Raw genomic sequence first — 23,279 nt, forward strand, 5'->3', positions numbered from 1 at the left:
GGTTCCCCACTCTAGCCACTCTGGTTGGCTTCCAACAAGTTAAAACACAAGATGACATCAAATAGGGATTGAACCAAGGACTCTGCTCTGTCAGTGAGCTAGGGACCTTCCTACATTCCTCTTCTGTCACCATGTCATGGGTAGCTTAGAGGTCACACCAGTCAGGATGTCAGGCAAGGATTTTTTCTCTCTCTGACAGTAATAGGAAACTAACGCCTGACTTCTCTCCAATAGCAGTACATCCATTGCCACCTAGTGACTGAAACTGTTCATACAGGTACTTTTATTCACCAATGTTCTTCATGCAGGAGCACCAGTAATTTCCTGGAATGACCTGTAGAGTTAGAAGGGACAAGGGGGGGGGGTCATCTACTCTAACATCCTGCAATACAGATCTCTTGCCAATGTGGGGCTCAAACCCACGACCCGGATATTAAGAGTCTGGTGCTCTACCACAAGCACTGTTCCTAGGGAAATTAGAAAGGCACCTATAATCTGATGTTGCCCTCTGAACATGTGTTTGTTTTGCCAAGCATTTTTTTAAGGATTAATCTGCTTTACTGTCAATCATTTGTTCTGTATTATTACAATGTTATAGCTTTAATGATAGCGTTATGCTGGTTTAATTATTTTGTTTTATGCAGTCTCACTATTTTTTATGAGCATGCACACTTCTTCAGATGCATGCAAACAAAAGCTTATACCCAGAACAAACTTAGTTGGTCTCTAAGGTGCTACTGGACAATTTTTTAATTTATTTTGGCTGTGTCAGACCAACACGGCTACCTACCCGAATTTGTTTTTTATGAGTTGGTGGTTTATAAATATTCCTACAACAATAAAATATCTACTAAGTAATAATAATAATAATAATAATAATAATAATAATAATAATTTATACCCCGCCCTTCCCGGCCAAGACTGGGCTCAGGGCGGCTAACACCAAGTATATACACCGCACTGGCTCTCAGATGTGCTTGCAGCTGCAAGTGATTGTTATTATCTTCATGCCCTGAAAAGCTCCATCTGTTTTATTTTTGCAGGTCAAGCTGCTACTCAAGTTGCTGGCAGTTCTCTTTGGGTCAGCTGGCAACCCTCCACAGTTACAGCTTATGGCTTTGAACATCTTGCAACTCCTCGTGACTCTCTTGTTTTCGTCCTCAGGAAAAGATTGTACTCTGGGGAGAGGAAGGAATGTATGTCTTGCCTGGCACCCTTTGCCATATTCCTGTCAGGAGGGGGAGATGTCAAGGTTCACAATTCATGGAAAACACCTCACTCAACAAGCAAAAAACTCTTTCTAAGGCAGAGATTCCAAGAAGGCGTCCGCCAGGCAGAGAAGGCGATTATGCTGTGGTCTGGACCACGGTTCTGTTGCATTATCTGCACACCTGCAAAATTTTCACAGAAAACTGTCTTTTGAGATACTTAAACTCACCTGTAAATGTGATGTCATGGCCACAGGAATATGGGCCTGGCTTGCAGGGAACTTGTCAAGGTGTGTGCATTGCAGTGCTTTGAGCACCACTGATGTATTTCTATGGTCAGGATTGGCTTTATAGTACTTTTCATTCTCTAATTACATCTCGATTTCATTCCCATATCAACGATCCTACAAAATCTGTGTTTTTCCCATTTTGTAGATGGAGAACTGAGACTGAGGAGGAGTGACCAGCCCAAGGCCAAGCAAAGGGCAGTTTCCAGGAAGGAAATCGAGGAATCGACCTGTCATTTACAGGCATTCCCAATATTTTCAAGGCAGATGATGAAAGGTAGCTGTGTGTTACGTGAAACTCTGGCACCATCACAGCCAGCTTCTCCTTTCAGGAATATTGCACAGTTCTGATTGCCACATTCCAAAGACACAGGGATACAGATAGATCCCTTGTGCCCAGTATTGTCTTCACTTTCTGCAAGCAAGGGAGATGTTCTGCCACTAAGCTATAGGGCCCATCCCAAGAGAAAGCTTGTTCTTTCCATTTGTTTATGTTCTTCAGTTTTATGGGTGGCGGTTTTTTTAGTCTGATGTGCATTGTTGCATTTGTTCAATATATATTGCATTTAAACAAGCAAGCAAGCAAGCATAGTGTTCAAGACAGCACAGAAGAGGGCAAGTAGTAAGGAGAGAGAGAGAATAAATAGTTCCAGGCCAAGCCTAAGAGGCCAGTACATTGCTGCCTCCTTTACCGCTTTCACTCAGCAGTCCATTAAGCTTTTCCCTCACGGGGTGGGTGAGAGCCGGATGTGAGCCACCGTTTGAGGTTTTCATGAGAAAAAACAAAACAAAAGAGATGAGCACGAAAGTTTCCTCTTGAAAACAGATCAGCTTCCTCCAGTCTCTGCTGACGCAGATTGGGTGAGGTGGGGAGAGGGGCAGGAATGGGCAAGGGCCTCCAATAGTCCTACCCTGGGCAGCTGAGATGCAGAGCGCGATGCCAGATTCACCAGGGGCTCACCTTAGAACCCAGGATGCTCTTCCCAGGGCCGGGTAAGTAGCAGCAGCCGACGAGTTAAGGTGCGGCCCTGTCACTCACAGGCTGTGACCTGCTTCTGAACAGACAGGCTTACTTCTGACAGCGTCCTCTGAAGAGAGGTGAGGGAAGGAGTGGAGGTGATATGGAATGGGAATGAGGAGGATATTGAGAAGGAGGTGATGGAGGAGAGCAATAGGGTGGGATGGGAGTGGGCTGCAAATGGAGAAAGAGAATGCTCTTGGGGGGATGTTTTTACGCGGCAGTTTATTGTTGATTCAGTTGATTCATGGTTTTCATCACAGTGCCATCTCATAAACACCCCAAAATGTGATGTGATTTTGATTTAATATTTGTATACTACTTTCCAGCAATAATGTGGAGCTGAAAGTGGCTCATAATAATAACAATATATCCAATTTCTATCCAATATAAGCCTACATATGTACACACACACACACACACACACACACACACACACTACCATATCAGTAAAGCAAAAACAAATATTTCAACAAACAATTAATGCAGTTCAGAACAAACTCATAATGATTAAAAAAGATATAACCTAGATTTATCATTTCGGCAGGGTTTTAAAAAAACTTATTGGCTTTTCCATGGAAATGGTAAACCAGGAATAAATGAGAAAACATGGTGTTGGGTGAATAATAATAATAATAATAATAATAATAATAATAATAAGCCCCAGCCATCTGGATGGGTTCCCACAGTCATTCTGAGCAGCTTCCCACAAAATATTAAAACATAGAAAACCTCAAATATTAAAAACCTCTCTGTTTTTATGCTGTGCAGAACTGGCATGCCTGAGCAGCGCTGAGTTCACAATAAATTGCCATGTGGAAGAGCCCTGGAAGGACTAGAGAGGCAGGAAAGAACATAAGAAACTGCCTTCTGCTGAGTCAGGGCACTGGTGCATTTAGCTGTGTATCGTCTGCCCTGACTGGCAGTGGCTCGCCAGGATTTTAGACAGGTCTTTCCCAGCCCTACCTGGAGATGCTGGGGATTGATCCAAGGACCTTCTGCATGCAAAAGCAGATGCTCTGCTGCTGAGCCACAGCCCTTTCCCTTGCAATACAGACTCTCTCAGAGGAGCTCTAGCCCTTCTCCTCTAGCTGCACCAGGGAATGTCTTCAGATTTTAAAATGTCTTCCCCTGCTCCCCATCTCTTTCTCTCCTGTGAACTACAAGCACTTTTCAATGTAGGATGTGCTCACTGCTGTGCCCTTCACATCCTTAATGAGATGAATGATGCTAAAGAAACCCAGGTCTGCACCCTCTCAGATTGGTTAGACGTTCCCGGGAGGCAGTACCTCTCAGATCTGGTTTCCCAGATGGGAGAGGACCAGATATTTAACAGTGTCTTTCTAACATTCACTTTATTTAAAAGTCCCCAGTGTATCCAAGTAGAGCTGCCTCAAATCCTGGAGAACCTATGACAGTCAGCTAAGACAATACTGAGCTAGATTTTCCAATGGGCTGACTCAGCAAATGGCAACTCTTCCTATGTTTCCATTTGCAAGAGGATGACTCTGTCCATTGGCACTAATGGAAGCTTCCCTCGAATTGCAAAAAGCAGCCCTGGTGGGGCAGGGAGTGGTGGAATTCTGATGGGGACCACAGCTGAGACATGGGGTTAAAGTCCCTTTCTCCCATGCAGGGGGGTCCTGATCTAGTTTACTCCCACCTCCACATCAGCTCATTTGTTAAGAAACAACATGACAGAAGGCAGCCTACATGACAAACGTCACATCTAGTCCGGTAAATGAAACCCACCACCCACTGTAACCATTGCAGGCTCTTTTGATGGTCTGCTGATAGAAGCTCAAACCGCAAGGAGGAAACCAGCCTCTTGTGGCCGCGAGTGCAGCTTGTGATAACAGCTCTGCTCCTCACTCTCCTGGAGGCAAAGGGAGATGGCTCACATTACATCCGGTGCAAGTGGTCTTGGCACGGAAACAAAAAACAAACCCAACTTCAAATGCTCAGAAAAACACTTACTTCCCAGAAGTCCCATCTGGAAGTCAGGGCAGAATCAAGTCACAGCTCCTCAGCCAAAGCAAATAAAGCCCAAACTGTGACATACAAGAAGGGATAGGCATGTCATTTTAGGGGGTAAAACTTAATTTTTCTAATTTTCAGCAAGAGGTCTTAAAATATTTTTTGAGTATGAGGAATTCAAATCTGCTGTTATTTTTATGGCTGGCTAACAGTTAGCTTCATAAATTTACATTTGATGAAGAAGCACATAAACTGCTTTCAGACAACCAAAGAATTTTAATTTTACCTTCTGAAAATGTAATCTAATTCTAAATGATAATAATAATAGAATCACAGAGTTGGAAGGGACCACAAGGGTCATTTAATCCAGTCCCCTGCAATGTACATTTTTTTACCCTGGACCCCATGACCTTGAGATCAGAGGTTTTTACACATCCATTTATCTCCTCCTTCCACTCAGACAAGGCAAAGGCATTACAGTGGTACCTCGGGTCAAGTACTTAATTCGTTCCAGAGGTCCGTTCTTAACCTGAAACTGTTCTTAACCTGAAGCACCACTTTAGCTAACGGGGCCTCCCACTGCCGCCGTGCCGCTGCTGCATGATTTCTGTTCTCATCCTGAAGCAAAGTTCTTAACCTGAGGTACTATTTCTGGGTTAGTGAAGTCTGTAACCTGAAGCATATGTAACCTGAAGCATATGTAACCTGAAGCGTATGTAACCCGAGGTACCTCTGTATTACAGTTCAATGGTGTTTTAGCCAGACAAAAGTACTAGAAGAGAGCATGAAACAGGCCTGGTGTGGGATGTCATTTGGGGAGTGTTCAAAGAGCCTTAGGTAAAGGTAAAGGGACCCCTGACCATTAGGTCCAGTCGTGGCCAACTCTGGGGTTGCGGCGCTCATCTCGCTTTATTGGCCGAGGGAGCCGGCGTACAGCTTCCGGGTCATGTGGCCAGCAGGACTAAGCCGCTTCTGGCAAACCAGAGCAGCACACGGAAACGCCATTTACCTTCCCACCGGAGTGGTACCTATTTATCTACTTGCACTTTGACGTGCTTTTGAACTGCTAGGTGGGCAGGAGCAAGGACTGAGCAATGGGAGCTTACCCCGTCATAGGGATTCGAACTGCTGACCTTCTGATCGGCAAGTCTTAGGCTCTGTGGTTTAACCCACAGCACCACCCGTGTCCCTTCAAAGAGCCTTATAGAGCTAATATAACTGCAAGTACTCTGGAATCATTTTTAATGATTTCAGTGCAATTTTACACACATTTTACTTACCAAGAAAAGCAAAATTATATTAATTTAACCAAAATATATTTTAAATGCGCAAGTCATGCTACAACTTCTTAGCATCCCTCATTTTAGGAATTTGAAAGTTGAAAAATTCAACATGTCCTAATGGGGCATGCCTTGAAAAACTAAATTACCCCAAAGAGAAACAATTGAGCTGCCACTCCTCTTAGGTGGGGAACCTGTGACTCTCCTGGTGGTGTTGGGGGCCAGGGCCAGGGATAAATGAGATTCAGTTTGCATGGAAAGACAAACTTGGGAAACTTGCCTTTCCAGAAACAATATTCAAACTGAAGCCCACACAAAATTGCAGCTGATGAAGAAATGCAGAGAACAGAGCTGGAAAGATGAAAAACTCAGAGGAGCTGAAAGTGACATATTTGCCCAAGCCTAGCTGGCTCTGAAGAGAACCGGAGACCAACAGCAGCTGGAGGGCTGCAAGTTCTCCATCATTGCTATAGCCCTTTGGAGTAGGGAGGCCTCATGCAGGATTGATCTCCCCCTTGGGGGTGCATTGGGATTCTCTGCTCAAGATCATTCCAGAAACAGAACCATCAACCTGAAAGAGCTACCCTGATGCTGCTGTTTGGGTGCCCATTGTTCGTAGAGTGCATTGCAGCAGTCCAAGTGGGAGATAACTAGGGCCTGCACCACTCTGGCGAGAGAATCTGCAGGCAGGTAGGGTCTGAGCAAGTGTACCAAATAGAGCTGGTAGACAGCTGCCCTGGACATAGAACTGACCTATGTCTCCATGGGCAGCTGTGAATCCAAAATGACCCCCAGGCTGCACACCTGGTCCTTCAGGGGCACGGTTTCCCTCTTCAGGACCAGGGAGTCCCCCACACCTGCACGCCCCCTGTCCCCCAAGAACAGTACTTCTGTCTTGTCAGGATTGAACCTCAATCTGTTAGCTGCATAAATGGTGCACAGCAAACTTAAGATGAGAAAATGGAGAGAAAACAAAATGGTCAGATCTGTCCATCTCCAACTTTTAACCAAAACTCCAGTTGTTTGCCTGTTCTGGGCAACTCAGCAACTTGCCTAATGGAGGAATGTTCCACCAGGAACCATAGCTATCTCTTTGACTGTGAAGTGTGCTTTAAGGGATGGTGGTGGTGAAGAGAAACTCCTTACCCAGGATATGAAAAGGCAGTCAAGTAACTCAAAACTGCCCCAAGTGGAGAAGATTGATAACTGCTACAAAGCTGAGCACCCTATGACCTCAGCACCCCAACATTTTGTTCTTCCCTAGGGTCTTGCCAGTCATGGACAACAACTTCACCTCCTGGCTGAGCCACTCTTCCTGGGAGCGCCGGAGGGCATGGGCCAAGCCAAGTGTGGCTGTAGAAGAAGAGGGGTCCCATGCTGAAGAGGAGGCATCCTGCACACCCCAAAAAGCTCTTGAACCCTCATTCTTGGAGGATGGTTTCTTGCAAGGTGGGGAAACTGCTTACACACATTTACTCCTACTCTCATTATGTAATAATATTTCAGTGTGAGGTGCTTTCAGACAGTGTATACAATCTCCATGGCTTGTAGACAAGCTGTTTTATGGGGGTGGTAGGTAGAAGCTGACACAGGCTAAGTGAGCTGAACTTGGGTCCCATTGAAATTAATGGCCCAATTTTTCATTCCCTTAGGACAGCTTGCTTTGATGCATCCTTTTGTTTGTGGGCTTCCCTTAGGCCTCTGGATGGCCATTCTGAGAAGAGGGTGCTGAATTAGATGGATTTTTGGTCTGATCCAATAGGGCCAATTCCTTGAGCCAGTATCGTCCATCTATCTATCTATATCTATCTATCATCTATCATCTATCATCTATCTATCTATCTATCTATCTATCTATCATCTATCTATCATCTATCTATCTCTATCTATCTATCTATCTATCTATCTATCATCTATCTATCTAGCTATCTGTCTATCTATCTATCATCTATCTATCATCTATATCTATCTATATCTATCTATCTATCTATCTATCTATCTATCTATCATCTATCTATCTATCTATCTATCTATCTATCTATCTATCATCTATCTATCATCTATCTATCTCTATCTATCTATCTATCTATCTATCTATCTATCTATCATCTATCTATCTATCTGTCTATCTATCTATCATCTATCTATCATCTATATCTATCTATCTATCATCTATCTATCTATCTATCATCTATCTATCTATCTATCTATATCTATCTATCTATCTATATCTATCTATCTATCTATCTATCTATCTATCTATCTATCTATCATCTATCTATCATCTATCTATCTATCTATCTATCATCTATCTATCTATCTATCATCTATCTATCATCTATCTATCATCTATCATCTATCTATCTATCTATCTATCTATCTATCTATCTATCTATCTATCTATCTCTATCTATCTCTTTCTATCTATATCTATCTTTCATCATCTAATATAATATTTAGAAAAATGGAAATGCTCTGGAAGCAACCTCACTGTGGTCTGCCCAAATAAGTATTTTCTTTCCAGAATTGAGCTTGGACAGAAGGTCAAAATGTTTGATGCAGAACCTGTATGTGTGTGGTGCTAATGGGCACCACTGAGCTGTCAGCCTCCCCCATGTAGTCGGGCACCCATGCATTCCCCTGAGCCATTTCAATATCCCCTCTGCACTTCTTCCTCCCCCACTTTCTCTCACTTTCTCTTTTTCTATTACAAGTATGGAAAATGGGCAGAAGGTTTCCACTCCCCCCCTCAGCACAAATAAAATAACATCCATGTTACATTATGCAACTCATATGTTATTGGCAAAGCGAACATAAAAAAGTGCATTTTCTAGGCAGGGGAGACCCACTTGGACTCTGAATGCAGCAGATTCTGTGTGTGTTGCTTTCTAAGTGGTCTCACTGGGCAGGATGGCAGCGCATCCTTGTCTGTCAGAACATGGGTTGTGTGCAAAGAATAAACGATGTGTGGAAACAGGAATGTGGCTGTTTAGAAAGGGATGTTGTGCTCTTCCACCCTGCTTCCTTCCTCCTCTGTGATAGCCACCTTGAGCTGCATTCTCCTCTGCTGCACTTACTCAGTAGTGTTATCAAGGAGGGACTTTGCGGCAGCAGTTGAGGGCCTCCCTCAGCCAAATCAGCAGGTGGCCTGCAAATGCAATAGGGCAGACTTACTTGCATTTTTAAGTAAGTGTTCATGACCATGGTTCAATTCCAGAGTCTAGAATGGTACCCCAAGCTTACATCTGGTGTCAGAGCGAGGGCCGTCTTAAGCATATCTGGCACTGTGGTGCAAAGATCCCTCTGGTGCCCCCCCTTTCCCAGAGTTGTCAACCTTTTTTTAGGACTGGAGGAGGCGGGCAGCAGTTGGAGGGCAGGCGCCTCCCGGCTCAGCTGGCCGCTTCTTGCTGTGGTGGCCACGGCAGGCAGCACACCAAGTGAGCGGGCCTGCGCCAAGCGAGTGAGGGTACGTGCATCGCTTCCGCCGAGTGTTGGCTCGGTTTTTTCCCTTTTAGCCTTCTGGAGCCCCGCAGAATTCAGTGTCTGCAGGGGAAAAGGGGGAAAACTGAGCTGATGCTCGCGGGAGCGGCGCATGTGCCCTCGCTCACTTAGCGCGCTCATTCGGTGTTCCCTGGACTCTTGCCTGGCGCCCTCCAGAACGTGACGCCCCGGTGCCACTAGCCTCTATGGGTAAGATGGGCTGGCTCAGAACCTGAAAGTCAAAAGCAACATGGGGAGAGCATTTCAGGAGACAAGCAGGGCTGGATGGGGGGAAAGGTTCAGCATCTCCTTCCCACTTGCTTTTTCTCCCCTGGTGGGGAGGGGTTTTAATCCTCCACACTCATTTCTTTTCCTTCACAACCTCTCCTCCCTGCTGCTTTTCAGTAAAAACTTATTAGAATCTCTGATGGAGTAAAAAGCACCAGTTGGATTGTGAGGGAAAGCAGTGGTCAGGGAAAGGGTCACGTCTCTCTTCCCAGTACTGCTTCTCTTTTGCAAATCCCCCCCTCCCAGACATGTCATTTTTTATGCCAACAGCTAACACAGGGTTGTTCTAACTTAGTTTTAGAATGGTGAGCTCTTATTCCTTGAGCATGGACAAAAGAGGCCCAGCACAGCAGGCAGCCATGTGGAAGAGCAGTCAGAGGCGGCTTGTACTCCTTACGTAGAAGTGTATTAGAAAATGTTTGTTTTGGAGGTCTTTTCCTTTTTCCTTTTTAATGTATGGATGTATTTATGTTTTTTCTTTTTTATTGTATATTTGATGTGTGTATATATACACATTTTTTTTAAGGAAAAGCAAACAGATAGCTGGAGGGAAAGCTGCTAGAGGAGGTGGTTGTACAGCTAAAGCTGCAGGGAAGGGAAGGGTTAAGCATTCTTCCTCCTGCTTCTATGCAAATTGCACCCTCACTGTTATGCAGCTATTCAGCAGCAATAAGGGCTCACAGGGCCATAATGACTACCAAATAATGAGTTCATTTAATTATTCATATGTTTAAACCACATTCATTCCATTACTCACTTTCAGGTGTTCTTCCTCTTCCTCATTCTCCTCTTCTTTTGCTACTGCCTATGTAGTGGCGACATCAGGCATGCTGCCAGTGTGGTTTGCTGAGAGGCTGGCTAACAAGCCTTAGATGGCTGCATTTGGCCCCAGCAGAGATGTGGATCATCACAGTAACTTATCCAGTCTGTGAGGAGCCCTAGCACTTTTTCTTTGTTTCCAACAGGGAGCTCATCCAATAAGATTGAGAACTGGCTGCAGGAATGCAGGTGAGTCTACCTGAGAGAGGTCATGGAGGAGGTCACTGCCCGAAAGGATCATGACATTGTCAGAAGTTGTATTTTGATTTCAAGAATCAGGAGCATTTTTAGATATGCACATATTTTGCAACAGGGATAAAGAACATGTGGTTCTTGGGCTCAAACTCCCATCAGCCCCAGCCAGCATAGCTAATGGTCAAAGATGATGGGAGTTGTGGTACAGCAACATCTGGAGAACTATAGATTCCTAATCATACTCAGTTCATTGCACTAGTTTTACTGGGGATAATGCAAGAGCTTCTGCCTTGATTTCTAACGTTCCCTTTTCATTTCAGTAACTGTTGCATTATGGAAGTGTGGCTTCCAAAGGGGTGCTCTTCCTTGGTCCCACCCAGGTTTTAGAACTTTTGAACTCAGGATAGAGTGACTGTCTGGAGCAGGTAAGGGGAACCTTTGGCCCTCCAGATGTTGCTGAACTACAACTCCCACCATCCCTGGCCATTGGCCATGTTTACTGGGCCTGATGGGAGTTGTAGTTCAGCAATATCTGGAAGACTAAAGGTTCCTCACACCTGGTGCGGAGTTTCACTCCACACACAGTACTGGCATTGTCATTTGTGGATTTCCTGGGCTGTAGGGCTTCAGATCTGTAAACTGGAGGTTAGCACTTAAGGCAATCAGGGCCAGTTCAAGACATTTTGCTGCCTGAGGTGAAGGACAAGATGTTGCTTTCTCCCAAGGAACATACGGAAGCCAATTGGACTGGGATTTTCCTTCAATACTAGTGAATGGACGGTATCCTCCACTGCACTAGAGGACAGGAGGCTAGTGTAGGGGTCCCGGGGTAGCCATGCGGCACTCAGAGCTCTATCTGTCCCCTGCAGCTTGACATCTGCTGCCTGAGGCACCTGCCTTGCTCTGCCTAATGCAGCACCAGCCCTGGTGGTGCCACTGTTTGCTGAGTGGGACTTAATTGTCTGTGATGTTCCGGCTAGGTCCTAGGAGAGAAATGGCAAGAGGGTTTAGGAACTCCTATAGCTGTAATGATGCAGCTCTTGATTCTGGCTTTCAGCTCTTCACTGGACCCCTTCTCAGAGAGCATCTCTGCTCCGGGTGCCTATGCTGGTAAGTGATTTCTGCAATTTCTGTTATTTGCTTGGTCTGCCTTCTCAAACATGAAGTAAGGTAGGCTAAAGTTTGGACTGCACACACACCATACATTTAAAGCACATTTTGAGTGTGTGCACACCCAAACAAAGAGTCCCAGGAAATGTAGTTTATTAAAGGGTGCTGGGAATTGTAGCTCTCTGATAGGTAAAATATAGTTCCCAGGATTCTTGGGTGTGTGTGCTTCAAATGTACTTTAATGTATGGTTATGTACACAGCCTCATTCATGAACCTTTAGAAGGGCATCATGTGTATGTTATTGAGCTGAACAGAGTGAAAGATTATGAGCCCTGGGGGTGTGGAGAATGTGTGTATGAACTTAACAGTGCTTAGCTTATTTTTGGGTTGCTATTTTGTTAATGCTATTGATATTATTTTATAGATTATAAATGCTGTATTGGTTTGTTAATCATATAATATTACTTTTGCTTTAATTCTGATGTTTAGCTCATTTTTTAGTTGATGCTTTAAGTGTTTTATAGGTTGTACTTGTTTTTATTGATGATTTGTTAATTATTCTATATAATTTATGCTGTATTTGTGATGTTCTATTTTTTTATTGTTTGTAAGCTGTTTTGGGATTCATTTGAATGAAAAGCAACATAGAAATATAATCAATCAATCAACCAATCCATGTTTTTTCTATTTTTCAAAAAAAATATTCAATTAATTTTCAATTACTAAAGTCCAATAGCAGCCACATTTTATCAATGTCAAATTACAATTCATATCCAAATATATATAAATTATAAGGCCAATTATACAATTTGTGTGACTTCCCGTGTGCTGGGTTTCAAAGTGCAAAGTTATTATTTCTTCCTGCTTCCGAAATCTTGATTAATGCAATTACATTCAGTCCTGATCGTAGTCTGTTATCAACAACTACAGAGTTCTGGACTTCCATTCGTATTAACACATTTAATAAATTTTATTTCTGCAGAAGGAGTTCTATATCCTGTAAATTCCCTGTGTGAGAAGTTTATTTTTCCATTTGTTTCTTCATTTTTCCTCTTCTGATCATGTCGTACGCAGCATCTCTACTTACACTCAATTTCACCCTATTAAATAGAAGAGCCTCTGCATCTTAATGGCTGTGTCGGGGAGTTACCGATAGGCAAAGTGCTTTGGCACCCAGCATCTTCCTGCCTCCCGGATTCCATGCTGGAGCGAGAGCCAAAACGATCTGCGGGTGAAGTTCAGTCCCCCCGAGCCCTGGGGGGAACTTGCAAGGACAATTACCCTCAAAATCATCCTTGTTTTTCTCTGCAAATGATCTCCGCTAATGTGGGAGCTGAACCCATTAAGGCAGAAAGCACCGGAAGTCATCAATGTTTTTTCTAAAAAATATTGAAAGGCAGCCACTGTTGTTTCTGGTATTGTTTCAAAACCTACTTTAGTTATTTTTATTGTTTGCTTGTAATTCGCCTTGCAATGCTTTTGAAAAGTGATTCATAAGTTAATTAAACAATAATACATACTAATTTGAGGGGGAAAGCACCAAACTGCCCCCCCTTCGCTGGAAATCTTATTCAGAAACTCATTAGGTTTCTGAGATTTCAGCAGGCAATTGCAAACTTACAAGCCTATTTTCACAGGGATTAGAAAGAAAGAAAAATCTGAGCATTTTAGGAAGCTGAATTCTACACTGTTTGGATTTCCTGTTCTTCTGTGGAACTGTAGCCTTCACACAGCCCTGCCCATGTAGAGCTGTGTTGTGGCATGTCCATAATAAAACTGCATAGAGAAAGCCACTCAGCCTTTTGGTCTCACCCAGTCCCTTTTCCACCTGTGGATGCTTGCTCTGGGTGACTATGTATTTGTGTTATCCTGTAGGATCCTGCAGCAACAGAACCAGCTTTGAAGATGACCTTAGCCTGGGAGCAGAAGGTAAGTGATGAGGATTGTTGGGTGTGAGCAAGCCTTCTTTCCAGATGGCTCATGGATGGGTGGCAAGAATGCTAATTTGATGGTGCAACTCTGCCAATATGCTCCTTGGCCGTCAGCTCTCTTCGTAGGAATGCAATGTATCCTTTGCTCATGAAAGACCTTTCTTTTCTTCTTTCCAGCAATGGTGCTACTGGACAAAGACAGAGCTGAGCCTAGGTGAGAAACAAGAGCTAAGGAGGTTAGCGTTGCTAGAGCCAAAGTTTGGAGAAATCTGAAATCCAGAATTTAAATTTGTTGGGGGGGGGGCTGAGATTTCTAGTTTTTTTTTCTGAAATGAGATACTGGCTGCATATTTGTCTAATAACATTGTAAGGTGTTGTCACACTATCAGTGTTGTGCAAGTGTGCAGCTGGCTGTGACTGCCAGCTTGCCCTCCCTTTACGTCTTCCTACAGGCACACCAAAAGGGATGTGGGTATGCATGCAGATGTGTCTCTTCACTGTTTCTTCTTCCATGGCAGGTCCCAAACACATACATTCTGGCCTTCCCAACATCTCAATCTGGATCACAGCATGACTTCCAGTGCCTTCTCAGGCAGCACTAACAAGACCAGCTCCAGGTAAGCATGGATCGTATTGTGTAGGACTTGGCCTGGCTTAAAGATCTACCTACACCACTAACAAACCAGCAGTGATTGGAGCAGAGATACCTAGCCTCTGGTCTGTACATTGGAGGCAGCTGACCTGGTGCCCTCTGGATGTCATGGACCACAGCTCCCGCCATCCCTGACGGTTAGTTGAGCAGGCTGGGGCTGATGGGAATTATGGTCCAACAACATACAGAGGGCTCTGTGTTTGCTTTCTCTACCAGACACCACCATGAATATTATATTATATATAAATTGGGGGTGAGGAAATCCCACAGATGCTGCCCGTTATTCTCTGAAGGAAAGGAGCTTGCGGACATACCTAGTGGTGTATTTGTGGGGCTATGACCTGAAAATGGTTCAGTAATCAGTTGGGACACTCCTGCATTCACACTCTTATCTTCTCTGCCTAGCATCTCTGAGGTGCTGGATCTCTATGAAGCTGATGCTGAGACCATCTTGTGCAACCTGGGCTTCATACAAGAGGAGACACAGGCTGCATCTTGGATCCCATCTCGGTTCTTCTCAGTTCCCTCCCAAGCTGAGGGCATTGATTTCCAGCTCTTCCTCAGAGCCCAGGTGCAACGGTTAGAGATGGAGGATCCTTGCTTGATGTTAGCAAGTAAGTGCCACAAGCATTTCATGGCTGGCAGTTCTGGGACTGTGATATCAAAGGGTGAGGCTCAGAGCATGTAGAGAAGTTCCCATGTTCAACCCTTGGCATCTTTGGTTGAAATCTGAAAAGAGCTCAGGTAGCAGGTGATGGGAAAGGACCTCTGTTCTTGATAGAACATAGGAAAGCAGGTAGAACTGGGACCAGGAGCAGAAGACAGGACCAAACAAAAGCCTTTGCTTGGGCAAGAGGAAGACAGAAAAAAAACTAGAACCCAGGAAAATGAAACCAGGCCTAGTTTCCAGGTATGTGTACAGTCCCTGCCATACAGATGTGACCTGGAAGAGCTGGAAGCTAGGGTCTCTTGGATCTACACTGGTTTTCCTCTGACACTTTCTATCCTTCCTTTCACAGGTCGGTTCAAGCAAGTCCAGACTCTGGCTGTAACGGCTGATGCTTTCTTCTGCCTCTACTCTTATGTGTCTAAGACTCCCATCCAAAAGATTTCCCCTGCCCACTTGTTCTGGGCTTTCCCAGACACCTCAGATTCTTGGAATGTTCCTTCCCAGCCAGAGTCTCTGCCTCCTCTCAAGCGTTTGCAAAAAGCCATTTCCACGATGTGCTTGTACACTTCCGCCGGAGGAGGGCCTCAAGGACCTTCTACTGTACCATCTTCTATGAGTCGTCTGGAACAGGTAGTGTGGGAAGTGATGGAAAAAGCTCGCAGAGACAAGTTCCACTTTGATGTGGAAGGCGTGAAGGATGAGACTCACACAGCACTCCCTGAAGTCCCCTTTCATCATGGCAGAATGGGAAGTGACTCTTCAGAGTCTACCATAGTGGAGCTGACTCCTGTGATTTCTTCCCACTTCTGCCCTCAAGCTACATCTCATTCAAAGTTGGAATCGTGGCTTTCTCACTGCATGGGTGGAGAAAGCATGGAGGGGCCAGACCACCTTGGCCATCAAGAACTGTACTGTTATGGACACCATTCTCTAGAAGTGGTTTCATCTCCAGAGGAAAGCAGTGAAGAATCCCTTGGGGAGTGGTCAGCAGAAAGGGACTCACCCACCAGGGGGGAGAACGGTATGGACATCTTGACAGAGTTGAGGTAGCACAGTGGCTAAGAGTGTGAGCCGTAAGCCAGAAAGCTGGCAGATCAAATGCTTGTGAACTTAGCAGTGAGCTGCTACATGTTATCTGCTTCAGAGCCACAAGTGCACTGTGGGTGCCAAATTGTAGTGACTTGCCTTTATTCTTGTAAAGCAGGGTTGGCTAACCCATGGCCTGTATCTAGCATAACAGAAGATATTTGTGGTCCCAAGACCCTACTCCATTTTGGCATTTTTTAAAAATTAAAACTTTATATGATAGGCAAACTTTGATTAAAAGGCAAATAACTAGAGCAGAACCAATGAAGCTGGCAAGGAGGAAACATGGAGTGTAGCGGATGGTTTGTGGCCTTAAAACAATGACGAAGTACCTGTGGGAAATTGCTCAGTGTTCCCCATAAAGTATTGCTCACCCTGGGAAGCGCGCAAATTGGTGTAGGGGTCGTGGAGCACGCTGGCCTTTAGCCAGGACTTCCTGTCTTGGCTCAATGGCCTTTGAGGCTTGCTCAAGACAGTGTGTTTCCTCCAACAATTTCTTTTGTCATCTAGCTCAAATATTGATCCAAGAGATTGTCTAATTAAACACTAAAAAAAAAAAAAAAGGCATGTGGGGATAGCTGTCGCATCAACATGTGACTTACGGAACTGAAAGTAAAAAGAGCAATTTCCACAGGGGAAATGTTCCACACCATTTCTGAAATGTCATGTAATTTTTAAATTTTAAATTCTTAAAATGTATTCTTCATTATTTGACTGTGAACACATGAAACAAACTAATTTCTATTTTTAAAGGAATTGGCATAGACACCTGAACCTACAAAACGAAACAATGTACCATTTGATCTGATCCTAAACTATATAGTAAATATTTGCTAAACAAATTGGACGACTGGAAATCTATTAACCACATTATCCTTCCTGAATGGGCTGGTTTTAGGAAAAGGGAAAGCACTATTGCCTGTCTTGCATTTCCTAGCCCAATAAGCAACTGCTGGACCCACCAAACACTTACTTGTTGCCTTTGTCGACTTAGCATCAGTCTTTGATTTGATTGACAGAAGCCTGTTGTATAGGGTTGCCATACGTCTGGAATTTCCTGGACATATCTGGAATACCACTGCCTCTAGCAATGTCTGGATGGAAATCAGGAAAATGTCCTGTAAAATCCGGATGTATGGCAGCCAATATTGGCAGTGCTGCTTTTGCCCACTTTCCATAAAAATAGCTTAAAACAGCATTTTTTTTTTTTTTTGCAATTTTGCTAAAAAAGAAAAAGAAAAAAGCTTAAGAACTTTGGCCAAAAAAACCCAACCCTACTATTGTGGTATTATAAACTGGCTACCACTAATACGGATAACTGTTTATTGTTCCTAATTGAGGAACTGGTCTATTAATGGTCACCAAATTGAACAATGCCAAGTATTTAAGAATCTTGGCATCCAGTTAGAAGCTATCAGAGCAGTGGCTATGAGAACAATTGGGGCAATTGGGGCAATTGGTTGTGCTAGCCCTGAAAATATTTCAAAGTAAAGTTATTGCTCAGATCCTGCACGGTGTGGCTGTCTGAGGATGGCTATTTGAGGATGGGCTAAACTAGGCCCTCCAAAATACATTTCTGGGGAATTGTTAAGACTTCCACCTGGCACTCCTTCAGCTTTGGTCAGGGCAGAGGTAGATTCCCCCTCCATTCGATCTCCCATCCATTTCCCCATCCATACTGGTGAATCATAAAAGTGTCTCCTGGTAGCGTATTCCCCAAGTTATGTTTGGAGCAGTATCAAACTGCAAACGTTGGAACTTAAAATATTGGAAGGTGCTTTATTCATATCCTACTCCATTCAATCATTTTTCTGCTCTGAATTTGGAAAATGTAGAATTATTTAGAATTATTAATGTCTTCTCTGGCAAGGACATTCTATATATTTTCCATGGTGGAAAATACATATAATGTCCTTGCCAGACAGAACATTAATAATTCTAAATTTTTGAATTAACATAGACTTTACAAATTGGACCACCAAATGGCTGCTTACCTTGCAAAGCTCACATTTCCAAAGCTTAGGCAAGCATTTGCAGCCCTTTGTTTCCAAACAATGCCCACAGCTATGATTGTCAGCACTCTCATACTCCCTTGGCGCTCTGCTTGCGTATTTGTGGGGCCCCAGAAGTTGAGGAACGGCTTCACTATTTGTTCTTTGGTTCACTTTATTCTGAACCAAGCACCAAATTTCTGGGATCTGTTCTTACTCATCCAATACCATTCCACAAAACATTTTCTACCTTCTGTTGGACACAGATTGTAGGGTAACCCACAAGGTTACCGTAGCAGCAATGGAAACCTGGGCAGGAGTTGTTAAGGAGATGGCAGTCGACTGCTTGGAGGATGCGCTTATTTAAGCATAATATATTTTAATATTTAATGTTTTTTATCATATTGAATTTCAGTTTGTAAATTTCATACATGCTACATGCGATTTACATAGTATTTTGAAGATGTTTTATGTGTGATTCTAGGCAGTAATGCTACTTTATGCAATACTTCGACTTGGATTTTGAATGGCCCAAGCATTAATAAATTACCTTCCTACCACAAACTGAGAAAGAGCCTAGCAAGTAGGACATTGATCGGGTGATTAGCCTTCTAACCGAAGAGGCTCAAATATTATTCCTGGCTGTGGCCTGGGTTGGTCTGGTTTTGCATACATCAAGGAATGTGCTCTTATGTGGACAAGCCTGCCTGATTAGAATGATGGTGTGTGTTTTTAGTTTATCTCTAGTTTTATTTTCTCCTCTGAATATTTTGAATAGTTGTTATTAACTGTTTTTATCAATAATTTTATGGTTTATTCTTTTTGTAAACTGCTTTGAGGTGGTTGGTTGTTTCACAATCAAGCAGTATGTAAATTTAATGAAATAAAATAAATTGTATAAGGAAGTTTTAAGGGTAAAGCATGAATGACAAATTCTGTGGGTGGAATTCAGTGCTGCAATCCTCCAGCAATTCTTAGAATCACAGAATTGTGGAGTTGGAAGGGTATGCTAGTCCAACCCCCTGCAGTGCAGTAATCTCAACTAAAGCATCCATGGCAGACCCAACCGCTGCTTGCAAACCTCCACTGAAGGAGAGCCCACCACCTCCTGAGGGAGTCTTTTCCACTGCCCAGTGCACTAGACTTCTGTTGATGCAGCCTAGAATAGCATTAGCTTTTTTGCTGCTGCCATCACCTTGTAGACTGCTGTTAAGCTTGCGTCTGTTAAGACCCCCAGATCCTTTTCACATGTAGTGCTGGTCAGCCAGCTGTCCCCCAAGTTATATTTGTGCAACTGGTTCTTCCTGCCTATGTGCAGAACCTTACATTTACCCCTGTTGAAATTCCTCCAACACAACCATTGCAGCTTGTCAGGCAGTACAACCCTCCCTCTCCTCACCCCCTGTGCTGTTCTTGGGGTTCTCCAGACCTACGAGGAGCATGGGGGAGATGGGAGGAAGCCCCATTGCACAAGCAGAAACATTTGCACAAGGCTAAGTGGTGGGTCTGGTTACGTGAATCCTAGCCAATGTGTCTTGAAAAACACATGTTAGTGTGTCAGGTTATTGAGAATGTATAATCATGCATTGCTATACAGAAAGCCACAAATAAGGTGCATAGAGTCAAATGCCAATGATTTGCTTGACTAGAACTTTATTGATCAATTGGTGTAGATATGTGGCAATCTACCAGGATGGCAAACACCAGGATGTCAAAGCCTCCTTCATTCTCTAGACCAGGGCTGTCCAGCTTCCAAGAGACTGCGATCTACTCCCACTATAAAAAAAATGACAGTGATCTACCCATTGGATTGACCAGAGTTCTTGAGCTTTTCTTTGGGGGGGGGGGATGAGCCAAAGTTGTTGAGCTGCTTTTTTGGGGGGTGGGGGTGGGGCATCAGGATCCCGCAATCGACCAGGATCGACCAGGACCAGGGACATCCTACGACCGACCTGTTGGAAAGGACTGCTCTAGACCATGCAGAAGTCCAATTGTACCATTGCTGCAAATATCTGAAATTGAACATGACTTAAAGTCAACATTCTTAATACAGCAACATTCACCATACAGAAGAAACTGAAGGACTGGACAGCTGATGTTTCATTTCATGTCTGGGGCAGAAGTTCAAGCAAGGAATGGGAAACTTGTGGCCCTCCAGATAGTGCCCAGTACCTTATGACTTGGAGCTGCTTACCCATGGCTAGTCAGTTCCTGTTGCTTGGCCTGGAGATCCACGAGCCTCTCTCCTCAGTTCTCTGGTGCCTATCAAGAAAAGTTCAGCAGGGTTAACTTCTGCACTATTACCATCCTCCTCACCTCCCAGTAATCCTGTTGCATCTCTCTCCCCGCCTTTGTCTCCCTTCCCTCAGGGGTCCCTACCTTCCCCGCAGCCTCCCAAGGCCACACACCCACATCTTTTTAATGGAAGGTGGAAATGGCCATAGCAGTTATACTTTCTTGTGGGAACTTGTGCAAAATACATTGCAGGGGCCTGGCAGAACGTTTGTCACAGTACGGCATTGAATTCCACCCTCGGTCTGCTGGCACATGAGCTCTTCTAGACTGAGCAGCCCTAGAGCAGTTTCCTTGCATTGCGTTTGCATTTTAAAAAAACCTCATCCACTTCTCTCCACATCACATTGGGACTTTCCCCCTCTCACGCTCACCACACAAGCTTGTTTTGAAAAATGCTCCCCACTTGCAATGTCCTCCAACACTTACCTTTTGCTCCCAAAACGGATGTAACCATTTGAGAGAAAAGTTCACCAAACACTTCAGAGGTACTGCCAAGCATACTGGCTATATCTGTGAGGAATGCACGTGCAGAAATTGCCCCTGGGTGCCATGGGAAAAATAATAATTAGTCCCTTCTGTGAATTGCTTCAAATGGCTTGATTCCCACACTGGACAGCCCTGCTCCCTCCCCACCCCAGCAATTGCCCCTTCAATTCCAAAAGCTTGAGATGAGATGTGGTGGGATGGGGGGTTGTTTCAGAAATATTATTTTTTAAATCTTTCACTATTTTCTTCCTTTGAGGTGCTGTCTCTGTCTCTAACGTTTCAGTAGTTGGCTCAGAGTCTGAGCTATAGAATATTTCCCAGCCATTTGCAGGATTGCTTAGCACAAAAAGTGTCTGCTCCGCTCTCCATGTATTACGCTGTTTTGTTTCTAGTTCATCTTACAGTGGACCTACTTTTTAGGATTTCCACACATATTAACATCAGTCACCAAGTTAGGCTCAGTGCCCTTCCCACCAGGGGTGTCAATCTGCTTACCGGGACCGGAGCTTGATCGGGACTCTCGAGCAGCATTGCTGGATTCTAGACGAGATGGGTGTAAATGTTCTTTTTTAAAAAAAATAAAATCACAGAAAGCAGCATTTCAGTGCATCTTTCTCCTAAATTACACATGTTTGGACAAATATATACATTTTTACAAGAAATTTCCCCTAATACAATGCATTTGACTATGTTGTTTTCACTAGTCTGTGCATTTTCATTTTCACTTTCCCAGAATTTTGTAGACATTTTTTGGTTGGAGAATGGCATTGCAAAACCTGGAGACGTGCAAATCTTAGAATTATAGAGTTGGAAGGCTCATCTAGTGCAACCTCCTGCAATGTGTGAATATTTTGCTCAATGTGGGGCTCAAAACCATGAACCTGAGTAAGAGTTTTGTGATCCATCAACTGAGCTATCCCAGAAGTGTGAATGTTGAAGGATAATTGAACTTCTGCTTGTATAAATTAGGCAGTTTCACATTAAAATGCAAACAAAATACAATTTCTCTCCCATCACCAGTGCTCAACTACCCATGATAAAATCCCTCAAGAGTTAGCTTGGAATTGACCCAGTGTCTATGAGCTATTTTGGCAAGCATTTGTAAAGAATTTGTGTGTGTGTTTTCTCTCCTGGGTTATAATATTAATGCATATACAGTGGTACCTCGGGTTACAGATGCTTCAGGTTACAGACGCTTCAGGTTACAGACTCCGCTAACCCAGAAATAGTACCTCAGGTTAAGAACTTTGCTTCAGGATGAGAACAGAAATTGTGCTCCGGCGGTGCAGCAGTAGCGGGAGGCCCCATTAGCTAAAGTGGTGCTTCAGGTTAAGAACAGTTTCAGGTTAAGAACGGACCTCCAGAATGAATTTAGTTCTTAACCAGAGGTACCACTGTACACACAGATAATATTAAATGCAGGTCTCTTCTTGCCTTACCATTCATGGAACCAAATCACCTCCATGGCAAAAAACCCCCCAAAGACTTTGATGTCCCCTACCCTTTAGATTTGGTTGGAGGATAACACACAACCACTTAAAGGTTTGCAATGAAAGAAGTGATTGCAGTAGGAAGGATAGTTGGGTGGTCTGGTCAGATAGTTTTAACAATCAGCAACAGCATCAAAAAAAAATGGTAAGCATTAAAGACCTCTGAAGTTCTATAAAGTGGGCTGACCTAGTAGTTCACAAACATCCAGAGCAAAAGAGAGTTTCAATGAGCTTAAAGGGTTTACAATGAAAACTTCTGTGTACACACCTACAAAGCATTTGGCTTGGGGAACATAGTGTGCTGCACACTGCCTGCACATCTATGGAACATTACAGAAAGAAACCTCCCACCTCACTTTACCTTCTGAGCTGGACAAAAGCTTTTGTAGCACATGGTACTCGACTTACCATATACCTGAGCATTATGCGGTGGGCAGATTTGTGTTTCAAATCAGGTAATTAAAAACGTTTGGCATGCTCACTAAACACAGAACTGTTTCTACCACCTGTAGAGGTTTCTCACAGCAGGACAGAAAACACCCCAAATAAGAAACACTTCCTGGGTGGCCTCTCCCTACTTACCCACAGCAACAAAAGCCCAAGTGGAAGTTGCCAGCAGGAGAAGGAGCCAAAGAGTCTTCATTGCAGAAACACAGGCAGCAGCCTCAATGTTTCTTGACACTCAAGATGCTGTGATGAAGCCAGAATACTGATTGACACTGAGCAAAGTACCTACACTGCTGACTTTATGTAAGCGACAGAAACCAATCAAAAGAGCTAGCAGAGAAATATTACGAGTTTAGTTGAGGTATTGCATCATAATGATATGATGATGGATAATTATGGAGAAAACAGTCAATGTGTATAAATAAATACAAGATGCCCTGAGGATGAATGCCACCATTTACATATGCTGGAGTGGAGATGGGATTAGCCAGGACATGACAAATTGGCCATTATCCACAAATCTGGCTCCTGAAAGTCAAACATACTCTTCCAATTTGCTGATCCAAAT

General features: G+C 43.8%; 1 protein-coding gene and 1 long non-coding RNA gene across 2 annotated transcripts; one reads left to right on the forward strand and one right to left on the reverse strand.

The window, feature by feature from the left end:
• The first annotated feature begins 2,331 nt into the window (after positions 1–2,331).
• On the forward strand, positions 2,332–18,905 carry TESPA1 (thymocyte expressed, positive selection associated 1). The gene is made up of 9 exons (XM_083428281.1): positions 2,332–2,488; positions 7,035–7,219; positions 10,504–10,546; positions 11,610–11,662; positions 13,539–13,592; positions 13,772–13,808; positions 14,113–14,211; positions 14,652–14,860; positions 15,266–18,905. The coding sequence occupies exons 1-9, from the start codon at positions 2,421–2,423 to the stop codon at positions 15,964–15,966; spliced, it is 1,449 nt and encodes a 482-aa protein (XP_083284407.1). The 5' UTR covers positions 2,332–2,420; the 3' UTR covers positions 15,967–18,905.
• Positions 18,906–19,610: 705 nt separating this feature from the next.
• LOC310671929 lies at positions 19,611–23,073 on the reverse strand. Its single transcript, XR_014508281.1, has 5 exons — positions 22,847–23,073; positions 21,270–21,314; positions 20,373–20,828; positions 20,188–20,334; positions 19,611–20,005 (listed from the first exon to the last, which is right to left on the reverse strand). It is a non-coding gene; the product is annotated as an uncharacterized lncRNA (long non-coding RNA).
• Positions 23,074–23,279: the final 206 nt, after the last annotated feature.

Source organism: Podarcis tiliguerta (genome assembly GCF_965153285.1).
Source record: "Podarcis tiliguerta genome assembly, chromosome: 2".
Taxonomy (NCBI): Eukaryota; Metazoa; Chordata; class Lepidosauria; order Squamata; family Lacertidae; genus Podarcis; species Podarcis tiliguerta.